Raw genomic sequence first — 19,927 nt, 5'->3', positions numbered from 1 at the left:
TGCGAAGCAGCAGCAGCGGCAGCAGCAGCAGCAGCAGCAGCGGCAGCAACAGCAGCGGCAGAGGGCTCACAAGGTGGTACTTGCTGCCGTTGTCCCTTGGGCAGCAGCTTCTGCAGCTGGTTCCGGGGCCTGCGCAGCATTTGCTGCCAGCAATTGAGCGTCGTGTTGCGCTGCTGCTGCAGCAGCAGCAGCTGCTGCTGGAGGTGCAGCAGGCAGCCTGCGAGTGCATGCAAGCGGAGAAGGAAGTGCTGCAGTGGGAGCTCTTCTTCCGCAGACGCAGGGGCGTCACCATCAACAGCAGCAGCAGCAGCAGCAACAGCAGCAGCAGCAGCAGCAGCGACTTCGGCGCAGCAGTGAAGGGACAGCTGAGGCTGCAGCTAGAGCACGCTGCAGCTGCCTCTCCGCAAGCACGCAAGCAGCTAAAGGCAGCTCGAGCAGCAGCAGCAGCAGCAGCAAGAGGGACTAAGGCCCCGCTGCAGCTCTGGGCAGGCCCCAGCAGTGCCCCAATTAGCCTGGCTTCAGCTGTGCTGCAGCTGCCCCCTGCAGCAGCAGCAGCAGCAGCAGCAGCAGCAATGGGCCGGCCCAGACCTTCTCCGCGACGCCCGCAAAAGATGTCAGCAGCAGCTCCTGATGCTGCTGCTGCAGCCCCGCCAGCAGCACGAGCTGGAGCAGCAGCAGCAGCAGCAACAGGCGCAGCAGCAGCTGGTGCTGCACTTAGCGACCTGAGGAGCCCCAGCAAGCGAAACTCGCTGAGGAGCTGCTGCGCTATTTGCTGCAGGCCTCTTGCTGCTGCTCCTGGTAATCGGACTGAGTTTCATTTGCCTTCCAAAGCAGCAGCAGCAGCAGCAGCAGCAGCGGCAGCAGCAGCAGCACATGATGATTCAGACGCAGCAGTGAACACGCCGCGTGCTGCTCCCAGAGGGTCGCCGCAGCAGACAACCCCAAGGACCTTCGCTTCAGCAGCAGCAGCAACTGCGCCGGAAGCCGCGGTTGCTGCTGCTGCTGCTGCAGAATTGGAACAGGAGCAAGAACAGCAACAGCAGCAGCAGCAGCAGCAGCAGCCGGAAAAGATCGTGGTATTTTGGTGTGGCCACTGCATGCACAGCAGCTGCTGCGAACGGAGCAACGGCTACCTTGAAAACAGCAGCAGCAGCAACAGCAGCAGCAGCAGCAGCACCGCCTCCGATGACATGAAGCTGTCTTGTGCTTTGTGCGCATTTGCTGCTTCTGCTGCTTGGAGGGGGACGTGGGGCCCCACTGGCTGCTGGGGAGCAGCAGCAAACAGCTGCCTTGCTGCTCTCCCCGCAGACAGCTAGTGCACCTGTCAGCTGCTGCTGCACCTGCACTGCAGCAGCAGCAGCAGCGACTGCAGCAGCAGTAGTAGCAGCAGCAGCATGACTTTTACCTGAGTTCTGCTGCGTCTGATGAAGCACAAGCAGCTAGCAGTCTAGCAGCGCAGCTCCTACTGCTACTACTACTGCTGCTGCTGCTGCTGCTGCTGCTCAGCAGCAGTCTGCAGCAAGGCCAAAGTGCCGCCCCGGACAGGAGCAGACAATGCTTGTTGATTTGTTACGATTTTTCACGCTCTAGGGATTAGGGTTTAGGGTTTAGGGTTTAGGGCTCTTCTTCGAGCCTTCATCGTTGCAGCGCAACACCGAAAACGTCACGCGCTGCTGCGGCTGGGGCTGCTGCTGCTGCTGCTATTGCTGCTGCTGCTGCTGCTACTGCTGCTGCTGGCGCTGCAGAAGTATAACCGCGTCGTAGCCGATGTAGCTCAGTCGGTAGAGCGCGAGGCTCTTAACCTCGTGGTCGCGGGTTCGAGCCCCGTCGTCGGCTCCTTATGCTGTCTTTAATGAATTGAAAGTTTATTTTTAATTTATTTAAAGTTATTTCGGTTTTGCTGCTCCAAATATTCGCTGGAGAGCCTCGTTTCGCCCAGGTGTATGTACACCTGAGGCCACCGCGGTGTGATGTGCACCTTCTGCTGCGCACACGCCTCTGGAAACATTTTAAATATCCTTTTTTTGCACTTTATTTACCTCAATATGTTTAACTGTACATTTAATTGCAAAATATTTATTTGTTTTGCATTATGCTGGAAGAATAATTGCCTGAAGGCAGCCGCGAGCTGTATGTACACCCCACCACGGAGAGCATCGAGATGAAGCTCCGGGTCACTTCGGCGGTGTCTCGATGTCTGGAAAGTTGGAAATGAACAATTAAATGAAATTAAATGAAATTAAAAGTAACTAAAAGTAAAATAAATGAAAAATATATTCACTTTGAAGTCAAAAAGCCGACGACGGGGCTCGAACCCGCGACCACGAGGTTAAGAGCCTCGCGCTCTACCGACTGAGCTACATCGGCTCCCCCAGTCCTTTATTTTCTAAACCGTAAACCCTAAACCCTAAACCCTAAACCCTGAAAAGCAGTGTTTGCCGTCCTTAGTGTGGACTCTTAACAGCTGCAGAACAAGCAGCGAGAGCTGCAGCTGCGCCGCAGCAGCTCGTCGCCTGCTGCAGCCAGCATGCTGCTGGGCCCCACAGATAGCTCCGTAAGAGACGAGCAGCAGCAGCAGCAGCAGCAACAAGAAGAGCAGCACGAGACACAGCACCAGCAGCAGAAATAGCAGGAATTGCAGCAGCAAAATTGCGACAGCAGCAGCAGCAGAGAATATCACTTATTGGGTATCCAATTTGCTGCTTGCTGCACCTCCCCGTGCCTCCCTAGCTGCTGCTTCTCTGCAAATATGATTTAATTTATTTTATTTTATTTTAATTTATAAATAATTTTCAAAAAGAATTTCTAAAAAATAAAATTGCCGGAACTGAACTCCTTGGTGCCGGGTGTCTGTACACCGCAGGCAGGCAGCGTGGGCAAAGTAAAGACGCCTTCTGCTGCTGCTGCTGCTATTGCTGCTACTGCTGCTGATGCTGCTGCTGATGCTGCTGCTTGTTGCTGTGCGCCAGCCCCCTTGCCCGCAGGCTTTGCAGCTGCGACAGCTCTTATGTGTTACGTTTGCTGCTGCTGCTGCTATCAGTTCTGGCTGCTGCTGCTGCTGCTGCAGCTGCTGCTGCCCTCAGGCGTCTATGTCTCCTACTGTGCTGCTGCTGCTGCTGCTGCTGCTGCCGTTCCTGCTACCGGCCTCCACGCCTCCTACTGTGCCTCTGCTGCTGCTGCTGCTGCTGCTAATTAATTACCTATTATTTATTTTAATTATTTATTTTAATTACTTATTTTAATTATTTATTAATTGTTTTCTTAAGTTGCCGTCGGAAGCCTCAATTCATCTCTCGGCTGTCCTCAAAGAGGCTTTTCGCCCAGAGGGTCACTCGAGCTTCCGACGCACTTTCCTACGCAGCAGCAGCAGCAGCAGCTGCTGCTGCTGCTGCTGCTGCTGCTGCATTACACAGTAGCAGCAGCAGCTGCAGCCAAGCAAATGCAGACAACCCACGAAGCAGCTAAACCTCAGCAGACACCGCAGCAGAATGAACTTGTAGCAGCAGACATAAATAAATAAATGATAAAATATTTATATTTACACAAATCTTTAATTAAATTAAATTTAATTTAATTAGATTTAATTTAATTAAGTGCATTTAATGCAATTATTTACAAGTGTACGGATGTGCTGCTGAGGTGTATAGACAGCTGTTGCAGCTATTCTGGGCAGCCCCAAAACTCCCCACAGGGCGAGCAGCAGCAGCAGCAGCAGCAGCAGCTAAGAAGGCCATTTGCTGCCTGTTGGTGCTGCTGCTGCTGTGTGCTGCTGCCCTTCTTGCGGCAGCCACTGGCTGCTGCAGCAGCACTGGCTGCTGCAGCAGCAAACGCCGCCGTCTGTGGGAGTGCTGCAGCCCCTGCTGCAGCAGCTTTGCCAGAGACTGCAGCAGCTGAGGGGACTGCAGCGAGAGGCCGTCGGCAGCAGCAGCAGCAGCTGCTGCAGCAGGAGTCGCAGCAATCACTTCCAGCTGCAGAGGCTCTCCAGCTGCAGCTGTTGCTGCTGCAGCTGCTGCGTCTGTTGCTGCGTCCGCAGCAGCAGCAGCAGCAGCAGAAAGCCTAAGAATGAGGTACTCTTTTTCAAAGCCTTCACCTCGGGTCAGCCACACCTCAGCGACTACCCGCTTTTGCTGTTGCTGCTGCTGCTGCTGTTGCTGCTGCTGCTGCTGCTGGGAACCTTCTCCACTCAAGCGCTGCTGCTGCTGCTGCTGCTGCTGAATATGCGGCTGCCGCTTAAGTGCAACACGAAGGGGCTGCAGCACCCACCGTAGGGGGCGGCGCAGCAGCAGGCCAACAGGTGCTGCTGCTGCTGCTGCTGCTGCTGCTTGAAATCCTGCTGCTGGCGATGGAACTGCTACCAGGCGCACATGCAAAGCTCTTGTTAACTGCTGCTGCTGCTGCTGCTGCGGAATTAGAAGCTCCTGCGGCAGCGACAGCAGCAAAGAAGCAGCAGCAGCAAAGTCAGACTCTACAGGCACCCGCACTGCAGTCACTCTGAGGCCTCTGCTGCTCCGCTGCAGCACCTCGTGCTGCTGCTGCTGTTGCTGCTGCTGCTGCTGCTGCTCGTCTAAGACATCCAGGACGGATTGTAGCGCCCGTGCCTCTTCCTCCTGCTGCAGCATGCCCCGGTGCTGCTGCTGCTGCTGCAGCAGCAACGAACGCACATATGCTTCTGGCGGCAGCACAAGAAAGGAAGGAGGCCTCGTAGGCAGGGCCAGGCCATCCCTTTGTGCCTTGCAGGCAGCAGCAGCAGCAGCAGCAGCAGCTGCTGCTGCTGCTGCCACTGCTGCTGCTGCTGCTGGACGCCGACGAGCTGCAGCATAAACAGATTTTCCTGCTGCTGCTGCTCCCAGCAGCAGCAAACCCAGCCGGTCCTCGCGGCCTTGGGGGCGCCTTACCCGCAGGGGCTTTCGTCACTGCGCCTCTGCAAAGCTGGTGCTGCTGCTGCTGCTGCTGCTGCTGAGTTGCTGCAGCTCGGGAACCATTATCAGCAGCAGCAGAAACAAAAAGACAAGCCAGGAAGCCCAAGACCTTCGCATAAGGCCCCCCCAGGCACCCAGTGGTCGGCTCCCTGGGCTGCTGCTGCTGCTGCTGCAGCGTCTGCTGCAGCTGTCTTTTGGCATTATTTTGGGAACAAAAGCAGCAAAATAAACAAAAGCAAAAAAGGAAATGAAGGATCTGCTGCAGCGGGAATACATCGAGACTCCGGCAGGTGTGGGGCCGCGAGCAGCCTCCTGCTGTCTGCTGCTGCCGCCTCTAATGCAGCAGCCGCTGCAGCAGCAGCAGCAGCTGCTGCTGCTGCTGTCGCTGCTGCTGCTGCATGGGCTTGAAAAGGTGAGCCTCCCCCGCAAATTCCGGGGTGTACAGACACCTCAGAAGACTTGATCTGCCTCCGCTGTGCAGCCTTAGGGGGGCCCCAGGAGGGCCCCCGGAGCTGTGCTGCTGCTGCTGCTGCTGCTGCAGCAAGGCAGCAGCAGGGGCGGCTCTTTCGGTCTAAAAAAGCCAAATGAAATCTGTTGGTGAAGACAATCAGCAGCAGGGCTCACACAGGGGGAGGAACGCCGTGGCAGCAGCAGTGGCCCAAAGAATCGATTGAGCAGCAGCAGCAGCAGCTGCAGAAGCAGCAGCAGCAGCAAAGTCAGCAGCAGAATTCATTGCAGCAGCTTCAGCAGTATGAGCAGCAACTGACGACTATGGAGCCACCGAGGCGCGCGCTGCTTGGGCAGCGCCTGAGCTTCAGTTGGAAGCAGGGCAGTTTGCTGCAGCAGCAGCGGCAGCAGCAGCAGCTGCTGCTGCAGAAAGAGAAGCAGCTGCAGCGTGAGAAGCCGCTGCTGCTGAGGCAGCGGGGTGCTATGCACAGCATGAGGGCATCCAGCGGCTGCAGCAGCGGCAGCTTGCATAGCAGCAGCAGCTGCTGCAGCAGCAGCGACTGCAGCTGTTGCTGCTGCCGCTTTGCACAGCTGCTGCTGCATCCGGGCGCAGGCGTCGCTCGCCTCCCGCTGCTGCAGCAACAGCAGCAGCACGTGCTGCAGAGCTCTGCAGCTTTCAGCACGCAGTCTAAGCGCACCAGCAGCAGCAGCAGCAAGGCGCGGAGAGGCAGCAGCAGCCACAGGAAGCCGCCGCGGGGCGGCAGGAGCAGCAGCAGCAGGAGAAGCAGCAGCAGCAGCAACAGGCTGCAGACGCGGAAGCACAAACATGTGACAATGGAAAGGCCCATTCGCAATCCGCTGCACCCCTCAGCAGCAACAGCAGCAATTAATGCAGCAGCAGCAGCAGGAACTGACCTGCTCAAGTCCGGGTGTATGTACACTCCAGAAACAGCTGACGCGAGGCTGCTGGCAGCAACTTCGTGTCTCTGCAGGCGCTACAAATTAGCAGCAGACCAGCAGCTAATGGAGAGGTGGGCTGCTGCTGCTGCTGCTGCTGACGCTGCTGCTGCTGCTGCTGCTGCTGCTGCTGCTGCTGCTGCTGGTTTATTCGCCTGGCGCTGTCGTGTGCTGCTGCTGCTGCAGTGAATCTGCAGGCTTGGCGCGCTGCTGCTGCTGCTGTTGCTGGAGCGGCAGGTTCTGCTGCTGTTGCTTCGAACCCACTGGCTTGCCCTGCTGTTCCTGCTGCTGCTGTCTTTGCAGGTACGCACGGCGAGCCCTGCTGCTGCTGCAGCGCAGCACGCCGAAGCAGCTCTCGCTGCTGCTGCACTCCCTGTCAGGCTCGGCGCTGCTGCAGCTGAACGACAGCAGCAGCAGCAGCAGCAGCAGCAAGGGGGCTGTGCCGTTTCTCGTGCTGCTGGCGCTGGCTTCTCGTGCTGCTGCTGCTTCTCTCAAGCTGCTGCCCCGCTGCAACCCGCAGGATTTAGCTTTGCTGCTGCATGCGCAGACCCGCATCTTTGCGGTGTACGTACGCCATGAGCAGCAGGTGCTGCTGCTGCTGCAGCAGCAGCGGAAGCGACTGCAGAAGCAGCAGCTGCTGCTGCAGCAGCAAGAGGAAAGGAGGCGACGACGCGCGGCCCTCCAAACGACGCAGCTGCAGCAGCTGACGGAGGAGGAGCAGCAGCAGCAGCAGGAGCAGCAGCTGCAGCAGCAGCGGGAAGAGAAGCGCCGCCAGGAGCAGCAGCTGCTGCAGCAAGGCCTCCACGGTTCTCCAGGAGAGCTGGACAGCGAGCTGCTTGCTGCTGCTGCTGCTTACCCTGAAGCAGTGCTGCTGCTGCTGCTGCAGCTAGCTGACGAAGTGCCCCACAAGCTGCGCTTCTTTGAGCCGCAGCAGCTCTGTGCTGCCAGCAGCAGCTACGTGCTGCTGCTGCGGTCTCTGCTGCCTGCTGCTGCAGCAGCGCCGCTCCTCTTTGCTGCGTCCGGCGCTGCAGCAGCAATCAGCAAGCCTCCTGCTGCTGCTGGTTTGCCTGCTGCTGCTTCCGTTCGCCGCTGCTGGCCGCTGCTGCTGCTGGACCTGCAGCAGCAAGCCCTAGAGCTGCTGCCCTTTGCAGATGGCCGAGCAGTGACGTCTCTTATGCAGTCCTTTGCTGCTGCTGCTACCCTCAGCAGCAGCAGCAGCAGCAAGAGGTTTCAGCGCACCATGAAGGCTTTGGCGGACCGCGCGCTACAGCTGCAGCAGCAGCACAAGCTGACGCAGCAGCAGCAGCTGCTGGTGGCGCATGCACTGGCTGTTGCAGAGGTGGAGCATCCTGAGGCGCTGCAGCTTGCTGCTGCTGCTGCTGCTGCCGCTGAAGGTAGCAGCAGCAGCAGGACTGAGGACGAGGGAGGCGCAGCAGAAGAAGAAGACTACTGGTACAGCAGCAGCAGCAGCAGCAGCAGCATTGCCCTGCGCTTGCTGCTGTCCACCTGCATCCGCAGAGGCAGGAGCTGCCCGCTATCGCTGCTGCAGCAAACGGAGCAGCGGGCGCTGCAGCTGTGGCAGCAGCAGCAGCAGCAGCAAGATGTGCTGAACAGAGACAATGTGCTGCTTGCTGCAAAGGCGCTGCAGCTTCTCTACAGGGTGCCGCACTGCAGCGACACGTTTGCTGCTGCAGCAGCAGCTGAGCTGCACAAACTGCTGCGCCACATACAGCAGCAGCATCAGCAGGCCCTCAGCAGCAGCAGCAGCAGCAGCAGCAGCAGCAGCAGCAGCAGCACTTTGGTCTACCCCAGTCCTCAATTGCTGACTGTCATTACGCGCGCAGTCTGTGTGCTGCAGAGCAGGTTCTTGCTGCCCCCAACTCAGCAACAGCAGCAGCTGCCTGCTGCTGCTGCTGCAGGAGCTGCCGCCAATGCTACAGCTGCTGCTGCTGCTAGCGACACAACGCTAACTGGCTCAGCAGCAGCAGCAGAAGAACAGCAAGCAGCAGCCGAAGAGACGCATCAACTGCCCGAGGGTGAGCCTACGTCTGCTGCTTCAGCTGCCGCACAAGCTGCTGCTGCAGCAACACCAGCAGGTGCTTCCGCAGCAACCGAGGAAGCAGGAGCAGCAGCAGCAACAGACCCAGCGGCAGCAGAAGCAGCAGCAGAAGCAGCAGCAGCAAAAGAGGAAGCTGCGCGCCATATAACTGAAATGCCTGCAGCGGTGGCGCAGCAGCTGCTGCGGTCTTTGGATGGCTTTACTAGCGAGGCTCTTGTGGCGCTGCTGCTGCCGGTACTGCGGCTGCAGCAGCAGCAGAGTGCTGCTGCTGCAGCAAACCCAGAACTGCTACAGCGAGACGGCTGGATGCACCAGGAGCAGCAGCTGCTGCTGCTCAAGCACAAAATGTTTGCCCGCGCTGCTGCAGCTGTTGGCAGCAGCCAGCCGCAGCAAGTTGCGCTGATTGGGAAGGCCATTGCTGCTGAGGCTGCGCAGCAGCAGCAGCAGCAGCAGCAGCAGCAGCAGGAAGTGAGACTCGAAAGGCAGGAGCTACTGCGGCGAGTGCTGCGGCGCATGCGTAGCACCATCAGCCAGCAGCAGCAAGCTGAGTGTCTCGCCACCAAGTCGGCGCTGCAGCAGCTTGCAGCCTGCGGCCTGCTGCTGCAGCAGCGCAGCGGCAGAAACAGCAGCAGCAGCAGCAGCAGCAGTGCCACCGCTGATGCTGCTGCTAAGCACCCAAAGGATCTGCGGGTGTACCACGCGCTGCTGCACTCAGTGAATCTGCGCCTGGGGGAGCTGGCTGCGCAGCAGCAGCAGCAGCAACAGCAGCAGCAGCAGCAGGAAGAGGAAGAAGAAGAACCAGTTATCTTACCAACTCTTCCGGGAGAATCAGCTCTTTCCCCGTCCTTTATTGTGCGGAAGATGCGGCAGCAAAAGCTGCTGCCAGTAGCAGGTGAAGAAGAGGAGCAGCAGCAGCAGCAGCAGCAGCACAGCAACCAGTTTAAGGATTCTCTCGAGGATTTAGCGGAGCGAACGGACATACGGCTGCGGCAGCTGCAAGAGCAGCACAAGCTTCTGGCTGCAGAAGCCCTACAAAGCAGCAGCAGCAGCAGCAGCAGCAGGAGCAGCAAAAGCAGCAGCAGCGCTGCTGCTTCTGTTGCAGAGCTGCTCGCTGAAGACAGCCAAGCGCTGCAGCAGCTAGAACGAGAGCAGCCACACATTTTGGATCAATGGCAGCAGCAAACGCAAGAGGCAGCCACTGCTGCTGCTGCTGCAGCTGCTGCTGCAGCAAAAGCTCCTATAGGCCGTCAGGCACGAGGGAGACGAGCCCGATTGGCTTCTGCTGCAGCGCTGCAGCAGCAGGAGCTTTCAGACGATTACTTTCCGCCGGCAGCAGAAGCAGCAGCAGATGCAGTAGCAGCAGCAGAAGCAGCAGCAGAAGCAGCAGCAAATGATTTGATAGAAGACAAGAGACTGGTGGTGCGCAGCAAGCTGCTGCATGCAAAACTGCAGCAAAGTGGAGAAGAGCTTTCGGCTTTGCCTTTCCTGGACGTTGACGAGCCCCTGCCCAAGCGCCGCTAGCAGCAGCAGCAGCAGCAGCAGCAACAGCAGCAACAGCAACAGTCGCAGCAGCTAGCTACGCGCCTAGGCGTGTAGGCAGCCGCCTGGCCAGCTAGCTAGCAGAGGCTCGTGACTTTGCTGCAGCGGCTTGCTGCTGCGTCTTCCGGCTTTTGCTGCAGCCAGAACCTAGCTGCTGCAGCGATAAGCTAGCTGCTGCAGCTAGCAGCAGCAGCTAGTTGCTAACCGCTGCTTTTTGCTTAGATCAATGCCCTGTTTACTTACTAAAGGGTTTTATGCACTTGCTGCTGCTCCGCATGCAGTTTTTCGTCTTAATGCTGCTGCTGCTGATGCTGCTGCTCTTGGCGGTGGCAGCTCCCTGCAGCAGCAAAGCAGCAGCAAAGCAGCAGCAGCAACGCTGCACCAGCCTGGAGCCTTTTCACAGACCCTTAGAGAGTGTAGCAAGAAAAGCTGCGTAGGCAGCAGTGTAGCAGCAGCACGTGTAGCAGCAGCAGCACGCGCAGCGGCAGCAGCGACTGCAGCGGCAGCAGGTGCAGCAGCAGCAGGCGTGGCAGCTACGGCAAGCGCAGCCACAGGCACAGCAGCAGCAGGTACAGGGGGAGCAGCTGCAGGCTCAGCAGGTGTAGCATCAGCAGGCCTAGCAGCAGCAGGTGCAGCAGTAGCCGGTGTAGCAGCAGCAGGTGTAGCAGCGGCAGGTGTAGCAGCAGCAGCACGAGCTTGGCGTAGCAGCAGCAGCACGAGCTTCGCTGCGTAATTTTTTAATGCTGCAAAATGTCTTGGCACGTCTAAGGTGGCATCTACGGAGCGCAACTTGGCGACTCCTTGCTGCAGCAGCTGCTGCCGCTGCAGCAGCAGCTGTTGGTGCTGCCGCAGCAGCTGCAGGCGCTGCAGCAGCTGCTGGTGTGGCTGCAGCAGCAGCAGCACTAAAGAGGCGGCGTTAGCCACTGGAAGCTCACTAGCAGCTGCTGGAACAGCAGCAGCGGCCCCTGGAGCTGCAACAGCTGCTGCTAAAGCAGCAGCAGCAGCAGCAGCTCCTGCTGCTGCTGCTGCTGCAGCTGCTGCTGCTGTGCTTTAGGAAGCAAGGAAGCAGCGGCACCTGTAAATGGCTAAGTGGGTGAGGGGCCAGCAGGCCATGGGGAAGAAATCAAACAGCAGCAGCGCAGCAGCAAGCAGCCGCAGCGGGGAAGCAAAAGGTGCAACAAATCCCAGCTGCTTCTGCATCCTGCAGCAAAGCTGCCGGTAGGCCTGCAGCCGCTGCAGCAGCTGCGGCTCCAGCAGCAGCAGCAGCAGCACGCGAGCAGCAGCAACTCCAAACACGGGCCCGCATTCGGGTCCGGAGTAGTAAGACCAAATGCTGCTGCCCGGCATCGGCGGCTTTTGCTGCAGCAGCAGCAGCACGCAGCCACACACACACAAGTTGTTGCTGCTGCTGTGACTGCTGCTGCTGCTAAGCACTGCAGCAAGCTGCTGCTGCAGGAATCCCTGTAATAATAGCAAGTGCAGCTCCTGCAGCAAAAAGCGTCGAATGAGCGTCAGCTAAAAGCCACAAGTACTGCAGCAAGCGCAGAGCGCTGCTGCTGCTGCTGCTTTTGTTGCTTCTGCTGCTGTGCTGCTGCAGCAGCGAGCGTGGGAGCAGGCCTGAGGTGTCAAACTGCTGTTAGTGCTCCAGCAGCAGATGCAGCTGCAGTTCATTCGTGCAGTCAGAAAATACTGCAGCAAGCAAAAGCAGCAGCAGCAGCAGCAGCAACAGCAGCAGCAGCAGCAGCACGGTCACCTGTAGGTACAGCTGAAGCCGCCAGTGCATCATCAGCCCCGTCAGCCGCTTCATATCCCGCACAGTTTGCAGCCTGCAGCAAAACCAGAAAGACACACCTGCTGCTGCTGCTGCCGCTGCTGCAGCAGAAGCTGCTGCTGCTGCTATTGCTGTTGCTGCCGCAGCACCTGTCGCTGCTAATAAGGATGGTCTTGCAGCAGCTGCTGGTTGTAACTATGCAGCTGCATGTTCTCAACCTATTCACAATGCTGCTGGTGTTTGCGTCTGCCGCTGCTGCTGCTGTTGCTGCTGCTGTTGCTGTTGCTGCTGCTGCTGCTACTGCATACCAGGCATAACCTGTGGGGTGCCCGAACTTAAGGGCTCCTTCAGCTGCCTTTACAGCTGCTGCAAGAATACCATCCATCTTCAGTCTGCTGCTGCTGCTGCTGCTGCCTTTGCTGCTGCTGCTTGTGCCGGTTAGCGTCCCTGCTGCTGCTGCTGCTGCTGCAGCTGCTGCTTGTTCCTGCTGCTGCCTTGAGCGGATGCTTACTTCCCCTTCTTTTGTGTTTCTCCCTCGTTTGCTGCTGTTTAAAAATTTGCTTTTTATCTTTTGTTTTATTATTTTTATTTATTTATTTATTTATTTATTTATTTGCTTGCGGCTCTCATTACAGCAGCTGTTTTGCTGCTTCCTTTTTATCTCCCCGCTGCTGCTGTCCCGTCTCTTTATCTGCTGCTGCTTCCTCTTCATGCTCTTTTCTGCTGCTGCTGCTGCTGCTGCTTCTGCCATCTGCTGCTGCTGCAGCTGCTCACTGCCGTCGGCTGCCGTTGTTGCAGCTCTCTGCCATTTGCTGCTTTTGCTGCCCTTGCTGCCTGCTGCTGCTGCTGCTTCTGCTGCAGCTTTCTGCCGTTTGCTGCTGCAGTTGCTGCTGCTGCTGCTGTCACTATCTTCTGCTATCTGCTGCTTGCTGCTGCTACTCTTGATGACTTCCTGCTGCTGCTGCTTCAGGGCCAACCCGAACTTGTTCTTTTGCTTCTGAATCACAAACAGATAATATTTTAGAATTTGAATTTCAGCTTATAAATTCAATTTCAATTTATTAATTTTAAAGTTTAACCTCTTCACTTGAATGCTAATTATAATTCTTCTTGTGTACAAACAGCCCCCTCCAGCTGCCTCCCCATTGCTGCAGCAGCAGCAGCAGCAAACAAAAAGCAGCAGCAGCAGCACAAGCAAAGAAAAAGCAGCAGCAGCAGTTCCTTTCTGAGGCATATCTGGGGCCTCCGCATTTTATTTATTTATTTTTATTTTTAATTAAATTTATTTTAATAAAATTAAATGAAAAATAAATGAATAAAAGATCTATAATTTACCCACTTTTATTTCTTTCAAAGACAAGTTCTACAAATAAGATAATTTAAAACATTTTTTAAAATTAAAAAGGATTCTTTTAAAAGACTTTTTATAATTCAAAAAGATAATTTTTAAAATTCATTTTTATAATTAGAAAAAGATATTCTTTTTAATCACTTTTTATAATTTAAATTTTAATTTTAAATTCACTTTTATAATTTGAAAATATATTTTAAATTCATTTTTATATTTTTAATTTTTTTCCTTTGAAGACAAAGTTGGAAAAGATCTTTGTGCTGTCTTTGACCGAATAAATAAAGTAAAATGATTAAATTAATTGAGCTAATTTAATTATCTAAATTAAATTAAATTAATTAAATTAAACTAAACTAGTTAAATTAGATTAAATTAAATTAAATGTCATAAATGGAGAATAAAATGGTGTTTGGAAAGTGCAGGCACTTTCAGGTGTACATACACCGCAGCGCGCAGCGCGCACTGCAGCAGGAAGGCAGCAGCAGCAGAACTACTTAAGTTTAATTCTGCAGCAGCAGCAGCAGCGGCTTGCTGCTGCTGCTGCAGCAGCAGCAGCAGCACCTGCTGCCTGGCGCTTCTCTCTGTCTTTGCTGCTCTCTGGGACCCCGACAGGACGGCAGCAGCAAAATGCTGCTGCTGCTGCTGCTGCTTCTGTGTGCGTGACCGCTCGGTGCACTGCTGTTGCTGTCTCCGTGCTGCTGGGGGTGAGACACGGCTGCTGCTGGTGCTGCTGGTGCTGCTGTAGCTGCTGCTGCAGAAGCCAGCAGCAAAATGTCGCGTTGCTGCTGCTTCTTCTTTTGGTTTTTCAATGATTTAAACAAAAGGGTGTTTGGGGCTGGTTGCCCAATGGGCATGCAGCCGTGGCGGCAGCGGCTGCTGCTGCTGCTGCTGCTGCTGCTGCAGTGGGGGCCCCCCCTCAGAGCAGCAGCAGCAGCAGCACAAGCTTTTGTTGCTTTTTTAAACAAAAATTAATATCAATGAAGGCCCAAAAGCTTCTGCTTCTGTGGCTAGGCCCTGCAGCAGCAGCTCATTGGCGCCTTACAGTGGGGGGCCCCCGGGGACGAGGGTTTAGGGTTTAGGGTTTAGGGTTTAGGCTTTTAGGGTTTGCTGCTGCGACCCTCGGCTATGGGCGCCTTCCTCCAGGGCAAAAAATGGTAGCTGCTTAGTGATTAGTTTGCTGCGGCAGCTCCAGCTCCAGCAGCAGCAGCAGCAAGCGCCAGCAGCAGCAGCACGCGCAACAGCAGCAGTCGGCTATGCTGCTGCTGCTGCTGCTGCTGCTGCCCTCCTAATGAGCTCCCCTTGCCCCTTACTAGGGGCAGAGACCCCCTTGGGGGTTGACCTTCCCAGCATAAGTTGCTGCTGCTGCTGCAGCAATGCTGGCTGCAGCAGCAGCCGTTGCTGCGTCCCCCAGTACGAAGAGCAGCAGCAGCAGCAGCGACGCCGTTTTATCGGTCTTGATGTGCCCCCCTCACACCACATCTCTCTGTGAGTGACTTTTGTTGCTGCTGCTGCTGCTACTCTGGTGCTGCTGCTGTCCTACTGTTGCTGCTACCGCGCTGCTCCTGCTGCTCTGCTGCTGTTGCAGTGGCCTTTGTTGCAGTCCCCTGTCTGTTGCTGTTGCTGCATCCCTTGCTGCTGACGTTTGCATCTTTTTTCTGCTGCTGCGAACATTTGCTGCCGCTGCTGCTGCTGCTGTTGCTGCAGCGAGCTGAGGCCACAGGAGCTGCTGCTGTGGCTGACGTCCCCTCCGGCGCCGCAGCTTCCTGCGGAGGATGCAGCAGCTGCATCAATTACAGCAGCAGCAGCAGCAGATACAGCAGCAGCAGCAGCAACGGCAGATGCAGCAGCAGCAGCAGATGCAACGGCGGCAGATGCAGCAGCAGCGGGTGCAGCAGCAGCTGCTGCACGAGGCCGGCTCATGGGCAGGATCCAGCTGCCGCTGCAGCTCAATGTTTCAAGTGCTGCTGCTTCCGTTGTTGCTGCTGAAAGCAGCAGCAAGACAGCTGCAGCAGCCAGCAGTAGCTGCTGCAGCAGCAGCTCCTATAGCTGCAGCAGCAGTACAGTAATTGCTGTGGCAGCATTTCTGGAGGGGAAGCAGCAGCTTATTCGGCTGCTACTGGCTCTGGGGTGCTGCTGCAGCTGTTCGACAGCAGCAGCAGCAACAATAACAGCAGCAACAGCTGCTGCTGCTGCTGCACAGCCACAACCCCAAGGCCCGCAGCAGCTGCCTAGTGTATCCCTTTCAAGTGTATATACAGCGTGCCTCTGTTGGTGCTTATCACCAGCAGCAGCAAAAGCAGAAGCAGCAGCAGCAGCAGCAGCAGCAAACGAACTAGATTATGGTAGTCCTCCTCCCCTTAAGAAAAGGCGGTCTGCTGCTGGAGCAGCAGCAGCGCCTGGAGGAACAGCAGCTGCTGCAGCAGCAGATGCTGCTGCTGCTGAGAGGCAGCAGCAGCTTTTCGTCATTGGAGCAGATCGGCTGCTGCTGCAGCGTGCTGCAGGAGCGCCGCTGCTGCTGTCGCTGCCGCCCACTCCGCGTGGTGCTGCTGCTGTTTTTGCAGCTTGCTGCTGCAGCAGCAGCAGCAGCAGCGGCGACGATAGCTGCTGCCTCCTTCACAGCGCCTGGAGGGAGCAGCAGCAGGAGGAAGAAGCAGCAGCAGATGCAGCGAAGCGCTTCGCGTACTGCAGCAGCAACGGCAGCAGTTGCTGCTGCAGCTGCTGCTGCAGTGCTGCTGCTGCAAAGGCCCCAGTGCTGCGCCCCGCAGGGGCCCCACTTAAGGGTGCAGGGCCTCCAAAGGCGGAGGCGCTGCTGCTATGCCTACAGCAGCAGCAGCAGCAGCAGCAGCAGGAAGATGAGGTGTTCAGCAGCAACGCTGCAGTTTCCTCTGAGCTGCGGTGTCTGTACAGCAGCAGAGGCTGCTGCTTCTCCTTGGGGAGGCTGAGGGCTGCTGCAGCTCTGCTGCCGCGTGCTGCTACTGCTGCTGCTGCTGCTGCTGCTCGCTTCCCACTCCGACTGCTGTGGGGACAGCAGCAGCAGCAGCAGCAGCAGCAGCAGCTGACGGTGCTCTGCATAACAGCAGTTCCAACTGCAGCAGCAGCAGCCACGGCATCAAGGTATTTCTGCATGTTCTGCGTAGCGCCACGACCTGCTGCTGCTGCTGCTGCTGCTCCAGAGAAGACAGGGGAAGGTGCAGCGTGGCTGCTGCTGCTGTGCATCTCCCCACGCTCTGCAGCAGTTGTAGCTGCTGTGTCAGTGCAGCTGCAGCAGCAGCAGATGCAGCTCTCCGCTACCCCATGTCTCTTGCTGCTGAGCTCAAGCGGCAGCAGCAGCAGCAGCAGCAGCAGCAGTGGCTGCTTGCTGCTGGGGCTGCAGAGCTTCTTGTTGCTATCTTTTTGCTGCAGCCCCCAAGCGCATATCTCTGTTTCGCGCCGCGGCACTCTTCCTGTTGCTGCTGCTGCTGCTGCTGCTGCTGCCTGCAGCGGCAACAGCGGCACTGCGCTGCTGGTGGGAGACACGCTGTGGCTGTGTCAGCCTCAGCAGCAGCAGCAACAGGAGCAGCAGCAGCGGCAGCAGGCTCTACTGGCTGTGAACCTTGCAGCAGAGCCTCCGGTGCTGCTGCCGGTTCTTAGCATGCCGCAGCAGCAGCAGCAGCAGTGGCGCTTGGCGCTTTGCTGCAGCCTTCTCTGGCGGCTCCGGGGGCAGCTGTCCGACAGCAGCAGCAGCAGCAACAGCAGCAGTTTGCCGCAGCAAGCCGAGGAAGAGGAAGCAGTGGAGCTGCTGCTGCTGCAGGTGGCGAGACACTGCGTGAAAATCCTGGGAAGAGGCAGAGTTTGCTGCTGCTTGCTGCATGCGCTGCAGCCGTGTGGCAGCAGCTTAGATGCTGCAGCTGCTGAGAGCCTGTCGGCGAGCAGCAGCAGCAGCTGCAGCAGCAGCAGCAGCAGCAGACGCAGCAGCAGCAGCGGACGCAGCGTCAGCGAGAGCAGCAGCTACTACACCGTTCAAAGCTCTGCAGAAGATGATCTCCTGAGAAACGGCAGCAGCAGCAGCAGCAGCAGCAGCGACTCCCGCAGCGCCTGCTGCTTCCCAGGGCCGTCCGCCCTTTCTTTAGGGGCTCTTAGGGCCCTCCGCAGCAGCAGCAGAAGCTGCTGCTTCAGGGATCGCCTGCTGCTGCAGCAAGCAGCAGCCACTGCTCGGCGAATTGCAGCAGCAGGAACGGCAGCAGCAGCAGCAGGAACAGCAGCAGCGGGAACAGCCGCAGGAACAGCAACAGGAACAGCAGCAGAGGACTGGGAAGTGACGCTACTGCAGCGGGTTCTGTGGGGCCTCACTAAGCAGGCAGCAGCAGCAGCAGCAGAAACAGCAGCGGCAGCAACAACAACAGCAGAGAGGCTGTTCTTAGGAGATGCTGCAGGAGCCGCAACGGCAAGCGCTGCAGCAGCAACTACAGCAGCAGGGCCGCTGCTGCAACGTGCTGCTGTAAGTGCCTGTGTTTCCCTGCTGCTGTGGCTGGCTCATCAGCAGGAGGAGCAGCAGCAGCAGCAGCTGCTGCTGCTGCCGCTGCAGCTGGGAGCCTCTGAGGTGTGGGGCCGGTTCTTACAGCAACAACGGCAAGCCCTCATGCCGAAAGCAGTAGCAGCAGCAGCGGGAGGTGCCACTGCTGCTGCTGCTACTGCCTTTTCCTCTGCTGCAGAGACTTGGCCGCTCGCTGCTATTTTCCCTCCCACGGCGCAGCAGCAAGCGTTGGAACAGCAGCAGCAGCAGCAGCAGCAGCCCCAGATACAGCAGCAGCAGCAGCAAAGCAACCAAACAAGTCCTGCTGTCCCGCTGTTGCTGCGTGACTCGGGTGTATGCACTGTGCATGCGCAGCTGCAGCACGGGGAGCTGCTGCTGCTGCAGCAGCAACCGCTCGTCGCAGCTCTGCAGGATTACTTGCTGCTGCTGCTGCTGCCGCAGCAGCAGCAGTGTGTAGATTTGATGTTGGCAGCAAGCGAGGAGAAGCGGCAGCAGAGGCTGCAGAGGCTGCTGCTGCTGGACCAGCTGCAGCAGGTGCAGCAGCGGCAGCAGCGGCAGCAGCAGCAGCAGCAGCAGCAAACTGAACTCTCTTCAGATGGACCTATGAGCATTCTTGCTGCCAGAATGCTGCAGCGGGGCAGCGCCTTGTGTCTTCTTCTCTCTGGCTGCAGCAGCAACTTGAACTCAGCGCAGGCTCGCCCGCAGCTGCAGCAGCAGCTGCAGCAGCAGCAGCAGGAACATCAGGTGGCCGCCGTGCTGCAGCAGCACCTGCTGCTGTCCTCTTCACCAATGTGGCGGCTGCTGCTTCTCGGTTTGGTGCAGCAGCAGCTCCAGATGCGCGAAGGCACTAGTGTGGCAGCCACTTCTACCGCAGCAGCAGCAGCAACAGCAGCAGCAGCAGCAGCAGCAGAACAGCCTCTTGTCCCCTCGGCTGCTGCTGCATGCGCGTCCCTCTCAGCCCGACTTTGCCGGCAGATTTCTAGCGCAAAGAGCGAGGGCAGCAAAAGCGGCAGCAGCAGCAAGGGCTCGAACGCTCAGCAGCAGCAGCAGCAGCAACAGCAGCAGCAACAGCAGCATAAGGGCGACGCAGCAGATGCTGCTGTGGCTCGCTGCTTTTTGCCCTTTTGGCTGCCTGCATACAGTTCAAGCTGGCAAGAGTGCCTTGACAGGGACTATGCACAGCAGCAGCAGCAGCAGCAACAGCAAAAGTTGCAGCAGCAGCAGCAGCAACGCCTTCGACAAAGACAGCTGGCACAACTTGTTCGTTTTGCTGCTGCTGCAGCCAGCGCCACTCATGCCGACAGAATAGTGGGGGAGCAGCTGCTGCTCGCGGCTTCTTGGCAGCTGAAGCAGCAAACGCAGCAGCAACAACAGCAGCAGCAGCAACAGCAACAGCAGCAATCCCGTGAGTGCCTCGAGACGCAGCTGGAGCGGATAAGAGAAACTGTACGTACTTCTGGCAAAAAATTTTGCTTCTGCTGTTGCTGCTGCATCGATTATCGTTCTGCCGCTGCTGCTGCTGCTCTTACGAGTGTTTAGCGCATGTTTTTTTTGCTGCTCAGGCGGAATGGTTTAAAGGCCTTTGTGGGGCTTTTGGTGGTCCATCTGCTGCTGCTGCTGCTGCTGCTGCTCCTTTTTACTCCACAGCAGCAGAAGGTCCTATACACAGCAGCAAGTCCCCAAAGGCAGCGCTGCTGCTGTTGCTGCAGCAGCAGCAGCAGCAAGTGATGCTGCACAAGGGCGCATGCGGCGCAGGTGCTGCTGTACTTAATGCACTCAGTGCCTCTTGTGCTGCTGCTGCTGAGAGGAGCGAAGTGAGCTCCTGCTGCTGCTGCTGCTCCTGCTTGCTGCTGTTGCTGCTGCTTCAAACGCCAGATGCAGCAGCAGCAGCTGGTGCTGCTGCTCCTGCGGCTGCCCTTGCTGCTGCTGCTGCCGCTCCTGCTGCCGCTGCTGCTGCTGCTGCCTCTGCTGCTGCTGTCGCTGCTGCTGCTGAATGCGCTGTGCAGCCTACTTTGCGCTGCTGCTTGCAGGCTGCTGAGGCGTTTCTGCTGCTGTTCCAGCAGCCTGTGTCTAAGGAGCTTCAAATGCTGCGTCTGTCGCTGCAGCTGCTGCTGCTGCAGTCGCTGCAGCGCAGCAGCTCCAGCAGCAGCACTGGCAGCAGCAGCGTATGCCTGAATTTGCCTGCTGCAGCAGCTGCTGCTGCAGCAAGGGTCTCGGGCGCCATGGCCGTACTGAAGCAAGCAGTGGACATGTACCTGCAGCACGCAGAGCCAGCAACAGCAGCAGCAGCAGCAGCAACAGCAGCGGGAGCAGCAGTAGCAGGGTCTGGTGCTGCAGCAGCATCTGGATACACCTACCGAGCTCGGCTGCT

The 19,927-nt window shown here is 57.5% G+C and overlaps 6 protein-coding genes across 6 annotated transcripts in view; 4 read left to right on the top strand and 2 right to left on the bottom strand.

The window, feature by feature from the left end:
- Positions 1-227: 227 nt before the first annotated feature.
- On the top strand, positions 228-1,316 carry ETH_00033440 (uncharacterized protein; the record flags this gene model as incomplete). The annotated part of the gene is made up of 1 exon (XM_013377869.1): positions 228-1,316. The coding sequence occupies one exon, from the start codon at positions 228-230 to the stop codon at positions 1,314-1,316; it is 1,089 nt and encodes a 362-aa protein (XP_013233323.1).
- Positions 1,317-3,608: 2,292 nt separating this feature from the next.
- On the bottom strand, positions 3,609-4,619 carry ETH_00033435 (uncharacterized protein; the record flags this gene model as incomplete). The annotated part of the gene is made up of 1 exon (XM_013377868.1): positions 3,609-4,619. One exon carries the CDS (start codon positions 4,617-4,619, stop codon positions 3,609-3,611), a length of 1,011 nt encoding a protein of 336 aa, XP_013233322.1.
- A 547-nt stretch (positions 4,620-5,166) lies between these two features.
- On the top strand, positions 5,167-9,903 carry ETH_00033430 (uncharacterized protein; the record flags this gene model as incomplete). The annotated part of the gene is made up of 3 exons (XM_013377867.1): positions 5,167-5,331; positions 5,523-6,397; positions 6,627-9,903. 3 exons carry the CDS (start codon positions 5,167-5,169, stop codon positions 9,901-9,903), a joined length of 4,317 nt encoding a protein of 1,438 aa, XP_013233321.1.
- Positions 9,904-10,147: 244 nt separating this feature from the next.
- On the top strand, positions 10,148-10,654 carry ETH_00033425 (uncharacterized protein; the record flags this gene model as incomplete). The annotated part of the gene is made up of 1 exon (XM_013377866.1): positions 10,148-10,654. One exon carries the CDS (start codon positions 10,148-10,150, stop codon positions 10,652-10,654), a length of 507 nt encoding a protein of 168 aa, XP_013233320.1.
- A 903-nt stretch (positions 10,655-11,557) lies between these two features.
- On the bottom strand, positions 11,558-12,077 carry ETH_00033420 (uncharacterized protein; the record flags this gene model as incomplete). The annotated part of the gene is made up of 2 exons (XM_013377865.1): positions 11,558-11,747; positions 12,001-12,077. The coding sequence occupies 2 exons, from the start codon at positions 12,075-12,077 to the stop codon at positions 11,558-11,560; spliced, it is 267 nt and encodes an 88-aa protein (XP_013233319.1).
- Positions 12,078-14,331: 2,254 nt separating this feature from the next.
- The window catches only part of ETH_00033415 (uncharacterized protein), a gene marked incomplete at both ends in the record, with an annotated part of 8,948 nt that continues 3,352 nt past the window's right edge, over positions 14,332-19,927 (top strand). The window contains 4 exons of the mRNA XM_013377864.1: positions 14,332-14,528; positions 14,748-19,002; positions 19,119-19,370; positions 19,587-19,884. Of these exons, the coding sequence (XP_013233318.1) occupies positions 14,332-14,528; positions 14,748-19,002; positions 19,119-19,370; positions 19,587-19,884 (5,002 nt within the window). The remainder of the gene's footprint in view (positions 14,529-14,747; positions 19,003-19,118; positions 19,371-19,586; positions 19,885-19,927) is intronic.

The sequence above is a fragment of the Eimeria tenella genome, genomic scaffold, assembly GCF_000499545.2.
Source record: "Eimeria tenella Houghton genomic scaffold, Eth_scaff64, whole genome shotgun sequence".
NCBI classification, from domain to species: domain Eukaryota; phylum Apicomplexa; class Conoidasida; order Eucoccidiorida; family Eimeriidae; genus Eimeria; species Eimeria tenella.
This window is presented reverse-complemented; position numbering and strand designations above follow the sequence as displayed.